A 9562-nucleotide genomic window follows, 5' to 3' on the forward strand; every position below is an offset into this window, starting at 1 on the left:
ACTGTAGCTGTCTTCAGACACTCTAGAAGAGGGAGTCAGATCTCATTACGGATGGTTGTGAGCCACCATGTGGTTGCTGGGATTTGAACTCAGGTCCTTCGGAAGGGCAGTCAGGTGCTCTTACCCACTGAGCCATCTCACCAGCCCAAAATCAATAAATCTTAATTAAAAAAAAAAAAAAAAAAAAAAAGGACGCCGTTCCCACTGTACTGGGGAAAGCCCTCTGGGTTGTAAGTAAGTCCATCTACCTCACCAAATGGCTTCTAACAACTGTGTCTTGTGGAAGACTCGGTCCATAAGCACTGGGTAACATACCTTCAAGGTGACAAAAGGGTTTGAACTTGGACCCAGGCAGGCCCAGTATTAACTCCTGTCCTGTGCTAGAGGGCAAGCACACAGGGCCCAGCCTATCTACCTGAGTTCCCAGGGTTTGCAGACGAGGTACTGCGGGTGGAGTGGGCTTGCTCTTCTGCTTCCTCACTGACCATCATCAACGGCAATTCTGTCACTGTGGAGCAGGAGGCCCGAGGGTGGCCTGCAGTGGAAGAACAAGAGTCACTGGAGAAGTGGGCAGCATGGAGCCATTGTCCTTGCATCTTGGGGGTGGAGGTGGGTCAAGGGCTTTTCCTCTGCACTCATCCCAAATCCAACCACCCTGCCAGCCAGGGATCACACCTGGCTAAAACCATAACCATCAAAGCAGCTCCCACCTGTAATCCCAGCACTCGGGAGGCTAAGGGAGGATGATTTTTTTCCAAGTCCAAGGGCAGCTTAGGGTAAATTCTAGGCTATCACAGGGTAAAGAAGAGAGACCCTGTCCCAAAACAATTGTTTTGAAACAGGGAATCACATAGCCTAGGCTGACCTCAAACTCACTATGATTGAACTGAGGTTAAGTCAAACTTGTAATCCTCCTGTCGCATGAGCGCTAGACTCTCAAATGAGGTCCACTATGCTGTTTTATGTGCCACCAGGAATGGAACCCAGGCAAGCAGTCTAACAATTGAGCTACAACCCCAACCCAATAATAATTTTAATTAAAGCGCTTTCTCGCCTGGTTGGGTAAAGTAGATGAAGATTTACGAGGCACTAGATTATGCTGTATGTATTAAATCCATCTACATGAAAGGATCAGGACCACACATGAGGGCAGGAAGGGAGGATGGAGCATCATTTCGGCGGGTTTTTTTTCCAGTTTGAATTTTTGTTGTTCTTCTTGGTGTGTGTGTGTGCCTGTGCATGGCATGAGTGCTCATGTGTATATATGGAGACAGAATTTTACCCCATTGCCCAGGCTGGTCTCAAACCCATGGCAATCTCTCTTTTAAGTACTGGCATCTTAATTGCGACAACCATAGTCACTGGTTCACTGAGCCCATAGAGTTAACTGTTGCCCAAGCAGCAGTCATCCATGTTTTTTTCTTCTCCCCCACCTTTGCTTCTGCTAACCACGTGGTTTCTGGGGCTTTGGAAAAGTCAGAAAAGGCTGGCTTGGCCTGAGAAGCCATGCTTGGCTCAAGTCTGTAGAGTCAGGCAGCCTTGGAGGCTTTTCCCTTCATGACAAAGCCCATCCTGAAGTATGAATGCCGGGACTCTGGGAATGCAGTGGGCTCATGTAAAGCAAAAGGAGCTGTTGAGGGCTTATACAAGAACACACTCATCACTCACTGGGAATGGGAAACTGCTTGCGAGAGTTTGTAGGCACAGGCAGCTCCACCTCCATTTCATTCTCCTGAGCAGGGATTCGAACTTCTGAGACAGTGGACATGCGAGTGGAGCGGCTTCGAAGGCCTAAGACCGAAAGGACCAATCAGTGCTACACGAGCTAAAGCAGCAGCTTCCACACAAGGCAGGCCAGATCCTAGCCACCCAGAAATGAGCCCAGGAAAGCAAGCACTTTGGAAGACCAAGAACTGCTACCCCAAACTATTTGTGCAGTTGGTAGACCTGTGCTCCTGCGGGCAAAGGTATCTCCCTTAAGAACATTTGTCTTGGGCTGGCAAGATAGCTGAGTGGTCAAGTGCTAATCTAGAATGTATGTGGCCCTGGGTTCAATCCCTAGTATGGGAGGCAGTCAGGAGGGTAAGGAGGGGATGAATAAATATTATAAAGGAAGAACCTACAGCAAATCTAAAATCATTTCTGGAGAGGAAGACCTATTCTTCTAAGCCTTGATGGAGGGGGGGGGTTCTTTTTAAAAGATTCACTTTTTTTAGGGATGGAAAGATGGCTCAGGGTTAATGGGTCTGATGCAGGATATCTGATCACATTGTGAATGCCAAGATTGTGTTGTTTACTGGACAACTGTTTCTTGTTCTTTAGTCCCTCTGGCTGGAGTGCAGACACACCCTTAGTACACACCTTTAATCCCAAACAATGAGAGTAAAGTTAGTTTGTAGAAGGAAGCACCCATGTTTGAAAATGACTTCCAATTGAGGGGCAGACAAAGTGATGAATCAGAGAAAGATTTAACAGACCAGGATCTGCCACTAGAAGAAGGGGAAGGGAAGCTCTTAGGGAGCAATGGGGAGAAAGGGAGAGAAGGAGAAGACAGTTTGACTGGGGAGTTTAAAGACACAGGTTGAAGAGAACAAGCTAGACACAGGTGAAGTCAGGAGCCAGAGAATGAGAAGAAGCCAGAATGGCTAAAGCCAGGGTGTGATGGGCTGTCATGACAAAATCTGGGCTTTCCCCACTGTCCTAGGGATCTTTATCAGGACTGAGACATGCCACCTCTTCAGAAGCCCATGGACCAACTATTCAGAACTCTCAAGGAAAGGTTATAACTGAGACATAGGTAAGCTGTTACTGAACATATATATATGTTATTTATTTTATGGGCATTAGTGTTTTCCTGGCACATATCTGTGTGAGAGTGGCAAATCCCTTGGAACTGCAGTTATAGACAGTCGTGAGCTGCCATATAGGTGTTGGGAATTGAACCTAATTCCTCTGGTAGATCAGCCAATGCTCTTAACCACTGAGCCATCTCTCCAGCCCCAACACCTGAATTCATGTAGCTGTAGTAAGACAGAGAAACAATCAGTCATCTATAAAGCCCTTCAAGTTAGTGATACAAACATTTAATTCTAGTACCTGGGAGGCAGAGGCAGGTGGATCTCTGAGTTCGAGGCCAGCCTGGTCTACAGAATAAGTTCCAGGACAGCCAGGGCTGCACTGAGGAACCCTGTCTTGAAATGCCAAACAAACAAAATAATCTTTTTTTCCAAGTCAGGCTGAATGAGTGCTAACACCTACAATCCTAACACTTAGAGAAGGCTGAAATAGTAGGCCTACAACTTAGAGGTCAGCCTGGGTTACATAGTTGAGTTCCAGGACAGGCTGAACAAGAGACCCTATCTCAAAAAAACCTGGATACCAGAGCTGAGATGGTTCAGCAGTTAAGACTAAAGTGACTCACAATGGCTTCTAACTCCAGCTCTACAAGATTCTGACGCCTCTAGCCTCTTTGGGCACCTGCATTTGTATGTAGCACATACTAAAAAAATACAGAATTAAAAAAAAAAGAATCTAAAACATTAAAAAATAAATGAAAAAAAAAAAAAAAACCACAACAACTCATCAGGGGGCGTTTGCTGCACAAGCCTGTTGACCTGAGTCTGACCACGGAGCCCAAGGTGGAAGGAGGGCACTGACTTCCAAAAGTGGGGAGTACTTCTGCCTGCGTGGGACCATGCCGCTAAGATCAACAAGATCCAACCAACCAGGAAAGGGTCTACATCCTGTGAGATGTGCACTGGGATGGTCCCCGAGCTTTTCCTGCAGGCCCTGTGTGTGTGTGTGTGTGAAGCTGCACATGAGGAGCATGTGTAGAGAGCCGAAGACACTCTGTTACCTTTTCTCGTTCTCCATTTAAGATTAAACTCAGGTTGTCAGGACTGTGGCACACAATCCTTTTACCTGAATTATCTTGTCAGCCCTTTACCTTTAAGTTTATTATTATTATTGTTGTTGTTATTTCTTTAAATTTTTAGACAGGGCCCCACTATATAGTTCTGGTTGTCCTGGAACTTGCTGGTTTCAAACTCAGAAACCTCCTGCCTCTGTCTCTGCTAGGATTAAAGTATACAACACCACACCCAGATTATTTTTAGGGGATGGTCCCCTTATACAGCCCAAAGCAGCTGGAATTTTCAATCCTCCTGCCTCAGCTTCCTATGAGGATCATAGGCACACATCACTGTATTCAGACCCATTGATTTTCTAAATAGCCCCCAAACTACACCTACGCTTTCCTCATGACCTCACTGTAAGGCACATTGTTCTGAGGAAAGGAAGTAGCTGATCTCACTCTCCCCAGCACCAGACTCTGGTACACAGGACAAGTGTCCTGAAAGCAAACGCCTGAGACGTACATACACTTCTCTCAAAGGTTAGGTGTAGGCTGAGCTCTTATGGCTGAGAAAGATGGATGCACAAAGGACAGAACTCAGCTTAGACAGAAGTCACATGCTCAGTTAGGGTTTCTAATGTGACTCCTCTGCCTTCCACTCTGAGCCCTAGGAATCTCGCCCACAGCAAAACCACCATGACAACAGTCAATGATTTACCTTCTTTTAGAGCTGGAATTTTGGAGTTGACTGATTTGCGTTTTTGCTTCTGAAAAACAGAACAAATCACCACAATATATGGCTCTTGTGAGTAACCACAGCTCTATCATGAGCCTATGGATTAGTAACCACAGCTCTATCGTGAGCCTATGGATTAGGATAAGGCCCCAGGCAGACCCAGACAAAAACCAGCAAGAAGGTACCAAGCTAAGTGGCTCTTCAGGGACAGCAACTGCAATCTGGTGACAGGCACTTACCGGGACCGTTACGTTTTCCTGCAGGGGCAGACTGTCCTTCGGTCGTAAGGGAAGAAGCTGTAGGAGCTCTGGGTTTATCGCAGCCACATCGTCAATGTCAATCTGCAAGGGCAATAATTCTGGGTGAAGGAGCGCTGCTTGATCTAAATGAATTGCTGTGATCAAGACCACCCAAGATCGAGGCTTTACCAACCTTAAGTTCCATTAAAGCACTGACCACTACAAAATAGCTATTCCTTAGAAATGGTTTACCATCTAGATGGAATGGGGTTCCAGTTTCCAAGCCAACGGAAGATTGTGAGTGAGGAGGATGAGGTGGAGAAGAAAGCAGACAGGCAGGCACACAGAAGTCCACAGCAGACCTACACCACTTGGCTCTCCTACTGCTCTGCTGGGCAGTGACGTCCTGCTGGCCACAGCCCCCTGAGCACTTCTTGCTGGCTGACACGAAGGAGGAAACAAGTTCTAACCCGCTGGTGATATCAAAGTGGAGGGCCCCTTAGGATCTTATAAGCAGGAGTAAGTTCCCGAAAGCTGCATCCTAACCCTAAGCCTACCTACATTTCCTACTGGGCCCAGAGACTTCTTCCCAGTCACATCTTCCAGTTGATGCCTTTCCTAGTCCCTGCTCACCTCCACGATGAGGTCACAATTCTGGGTTTACATCACCAGAGTCCTGTAACTCTTTAGGAACAACTCAGACTTTATCAGCCGTACTCAGGTTTGACACAGCAGACTGGGCTGAGGGATGGAGCTCAGCAGCAGTGTTTCCTTTGCATGAGAGAGGACCTGAAGTCACACTGCCGCACCACACAGGACACAGGGCACCAAATAGAGCCCACTTTTGTTTATATTTAAAACTGATAAAGCTTAAGAATATACTTCCCACCGGGCGGTGGCGGCACACACCTTTAATCCCAGCACTTGGGATAGAGAGGCAGGTGGACTTCTGAGTTTGAGGCCAGCCTGGTCTACAGAGTGAGTTCTAGGACAGCCAGAGCTACACAGAGAAACCCTGTCTCGAAAAACTTATATATTATATATATATTTCCCTGGGGCTGGAGAGATGGCTCAGCAGTTAAGAGCTCTGACAGCTCTACCAGAGGTTCTGAGTTCAATTCCTAGCAACTACATGGTGCCTCACAACCATCTGTAATGGGATCTGACGCCCTCTTCTGGCATGAAAGGTGTACATGCAGGTACATGCAGAGAGCACTCATACAAACAAACAAATACTTTTTTTTTTTTTTTTGACAAGGCTTTCACTGTGTAGCCCTGACTAGCCTCAAGAACATAGAACTCTGCCTGCCTCTGGCTCCTGGGCACCACCACAGTCCTGCTGTGTCACCCTCTAAAACAGCACTAGAGACTCCACCTTAGTCGCCTACACCCCCAGGCCTCAACACACTACCTATCATTTTGGAATCAGTCCTGAAGGACTTTGTGGTTAAATCCTCACAACATTCTGAGATAGATATTGTCACCTTCACTTTATAGGTGGAAATGTGACTAAGCTCAGGTAAAAAAGAGGCAGACACAGAGGAGAAATCCAGGTTTTATATGCACAGATCAGAGAGACATTTTCACAATGCCTTCCTCCCATCTCTTTCCAGTCATTTTCCTGCTGCCAACGCATGCTGAGTCTGCTCTGCCTGTGGCCAGTGCTGTCATTCTGCCTTCTGGCTGAGGCATGCCACTGTACTGCTTCAGCTAAGCCCTGCAAGTCCCACCCTGGAGCGGCTCTTACGATGCTCACCTGTGCCATCCAGTAACAGAGGCTTTATGCCTTGGCTTGTCAAAACCACACCTTCATTTCCTTTCCTGGGTTGCAGATTTTGTTACCCAAACTGACACTGGTACTGTGTACTCAGGACTCAAGCTTAGGCGAGTGGGCAGAGCCTTGGTTAGGGTTCACTGCAATTTGCTCTCCACAGACAAACCAGAAATGGCTAATTGCTTCAATTTAGAACATTTGACTACAGGAAATCCCAGTGTATCCAGGGAGGACCAGTTCTTAAGACTGGAGAGGGTAGCACAGCTTCAGGCTGGGCTGTCACCCGTTCCACACAGATGCTCTGCACAGGATCATGTGAGATGCCACAGAAGCATCCTCAGAGGACCTACCTCTTTGCCTTTTGTGGTACCTCCTTCGGTCCATTCCACTGAAACACAGGATTTCTCCACGTTCACTGTGCTTATATTGGCGGGGTGAATTAAGCCTAGGTATGAAAAGGTCAGAAGTTATCCATGTGACTCCTAAGAACTTAAGTTGTTGGGGTTTTTTTTTGTTTTTTTGTTTTTTGAGTGCACCACCACTGCCCGGCCAAACTTAAGTCTCCACTTTGTTTTTAGGATCCTAAAGACTTCAAATTTACATTTACCTCAGAAGGGAATTTTTTTTGTTTGTTTGTTTGTTTGTTTTTTGAGACAGGGTTTCTCTGTGTAGCCCTGGCTGTCCTGGAACTCACTTTGTAGACCAGGCTGGCCTCGAACTCAGAAATCCGCCTGCCTCTGTCTCCCAAGTGCTGGGATTAAAGGCGTGCACCACCATGCCCGGCTCCGGAAGGGAAAATTTACTTCTCTTTTAAAAAATACAAACAGCCAGGCAGTGGTGGCCCTCGCCTTTAATCCCAATACACCAGGAACAGAGGCCTGAGGAGTTCTGTGAGTGAGGACAGCCTGGTCTATAATGTAAGTTCCAGGACAGTCAGGGCTACTCAGAGAAACCCTATTGTCAAAGTGTAATTCCACTTCCAGAGGATTTCACAAAATACCAATGAACATAAAATAAAATAATAAATTTAAAAAGCAACAGACAAACAAAACACCAAAGAACTAGGCCTGTGATGGTGCATGCCTTTAATCCTAGCACTTGCAAAGTACAGTAGGTGGATCTCTGTGAGTTCGAGGTCAGCCTGATCTACAAAGCAAGTCCAGGTCCAAGGCTCTGTTACAGAGAAACTGTCTCAAAAAATAAAACAAAACACAAATGCTAGTTAGTAATTCTAGTAGGGTTCACCCTTAGACCATTCCACAGTGGAAGTGAACAGGGAATGGGCCTTAAACCCCAGCTCCATAGGATAAGATTGCATCACTGCTCCAACAGAATGAAGATTCATTTGAGCAATTAAGTTACTACATTCCTTGGAGGAGCTATTCCTGAACACATCAGTAAAGAGCTGGACCGCTGGAGTTCCCTGGTCCATTTTTGGCAGTGGTTGGCTAGTCCATGAATGACCCGTTATTAGACCTGTAGAAGTTGCTTAATAAAAACAGAAGGTTGACCCGGGCAGTGGTGGTGCACGCCTTTAATCCCAGCACTCGGGAGGCAGAGGAAGCCGAGGGTCCAACAAAGCAGAACAGGTTCAGAGGAAGATTTCGGAAGGAAATGCATCCATACACTATAACCTAGCTAGGCGCACCAATTACCGCAGAGGTGCTCCGCCCACACTCAGAAAGCAGGCAAGGGACCCGCAACCAAAGTAGCGTTTTCCTCCTGTGTAGGGGACACCGACTGCCAGTGTAGTGACATGGACCCTCTCAGTGTGGAATAAGGGAAAGTATCCCAAAGCTTTGCCACACGGAGATTCAGATAACCATCTTGGCAGTCTCACCGCTCTTGGGTCGTCCCCTTGGCCTCAAGACCCTGCCCTCACCATTGCTGCGTTGAATGTTGATGGAGAGACCAGGAAACAGGCGTGCGTGAAGCGACTCCATGGACTCAGGAACAGCAACGAGCAACACAAATGAAAGAAGCTTGGAAAGCACGACTCTGCTAATACTGCGCTGTGTTAACAACGCCTAAACCGCTGCAGTTTAAATCCCGCGCGCCAGCCTCCCTACGACGTCACCAGTGCGACGCACAGCAGAGCAATGCGGGATATGTAGTCTCGGTCTCCGACTTCCGGCGCGTGGGCGGGCTCCCGGGCTCTGAGACTGATGGAAAGGGTTTTTGGTTGGTTGTTTGTTTTTTTTTTTCGTTTGTTTGTTTGTTTTGTTTTGTTTTTCTAGCTCTGGCTGTCCTGGAACTCACTCTGTAGATCAGGCTGGCCTCGAACTCAGAAATCCGCTTGCCTCTGCCTCCCGAGTGCTGGGATTAAAGGCGTGCACCACCACGCCCGGCCGATGGGAAGGTTTTATGGCTTCTGTCCCTACCCTCCCGCTACCAAGTCGAACTTCTGCCTTTATGTAAGACTAGGAAACTTATGTATAATGTTTCAGTGAGGGCCTTGTGATTCTACAGACAGGGGTTCAAATCCTGGCTTCTTGATGATTGCTTTCTCTTTGAAATGTATACAATATTTCGAAGACACCAATTAAAAATAGTCACATGCTAGTGCTAGACATAGTGCTAGATTGGGATAGTGGAATAAAGACGAATGGTTCCTGTCCGTGAAACTTTTTTTTTCTATTAGGAATACGGGGGAAACCAGACGGTGGTGACTCAAGCCTTTAATCCTACCACTAGAGAGACAGGCAAATTTGAGTTCGAAGTCAGCCTGGTCTACAGCCTGAGTTCCAGAATAGCCAAGATAACACAGGGAAACCCTGTCTAGAAAAACAAAACAAAACAGAACAGAACAGAACACAAGAGAAGCGGGGTATGGTAGATCATGCCTATAATCCTAGCTCTCTTTAGATGAAGAAAAGAGAATAATTTCAAAGCCAACCTTAGCTAAGCAGCATGTTTGAGGCCAGAGTGGACTGTGTAAAACTGTCTCAAACAAACAAGCA

General features: G+C 46.8%; 1 protein-coding gene across 9 annotated transcripts in view; it reads right to left on the bottom strand.

Annotated features, from left to right (window-relative positions):
* Kif2c (kinesin family member 2C) overlaps positions 1-8678 on the bottom strand; it is a 22539-nt gene extending 13861 nt beyond the window's left edge. Inside the window, exons 1-6 of one of the 9 annotated variants that reach the window (XM_021160997.1) lie at positions 8485-8678; positions 6953-7047; positions 4829-4930; positions 4572-4620; positions 1669-1791; positions 416-535 (exon numbers count right to left, since the gene is read on the bottom strand). In XM_021160997.1, the coding sequence (XP_021016656.1) occupies positions 416-535; positions 1669-1791; positions 4572-4620; positions 4829-4930; positions 6953-7047; positions 8485-8545 (550 nt within the window). In that variant the 5' untranslated portion in view covers positions 8546-8678. The other 8 variants (XM_021161002.1, XM_021161001.2, XM_021161003.2 and 5 more) reach the window with 8 other exon arrangements.
* Positions 8679-9562: the final 884 nt, after the last annotated feature.

The sequence above is a fragment of the Mus caroli genome, chromosome 4, assembly GCF_900094665.2.
Source record: "Mus caroli chromosome 4, CAROLI_EIJ_v1.1, whole genome shotgun sequence".
NCBI classification, from domain to species: Eukaryota; Metazoa; Chordata; class Mammalia; order Rodentia; family Muridae; genus Mus; species Mus caroli.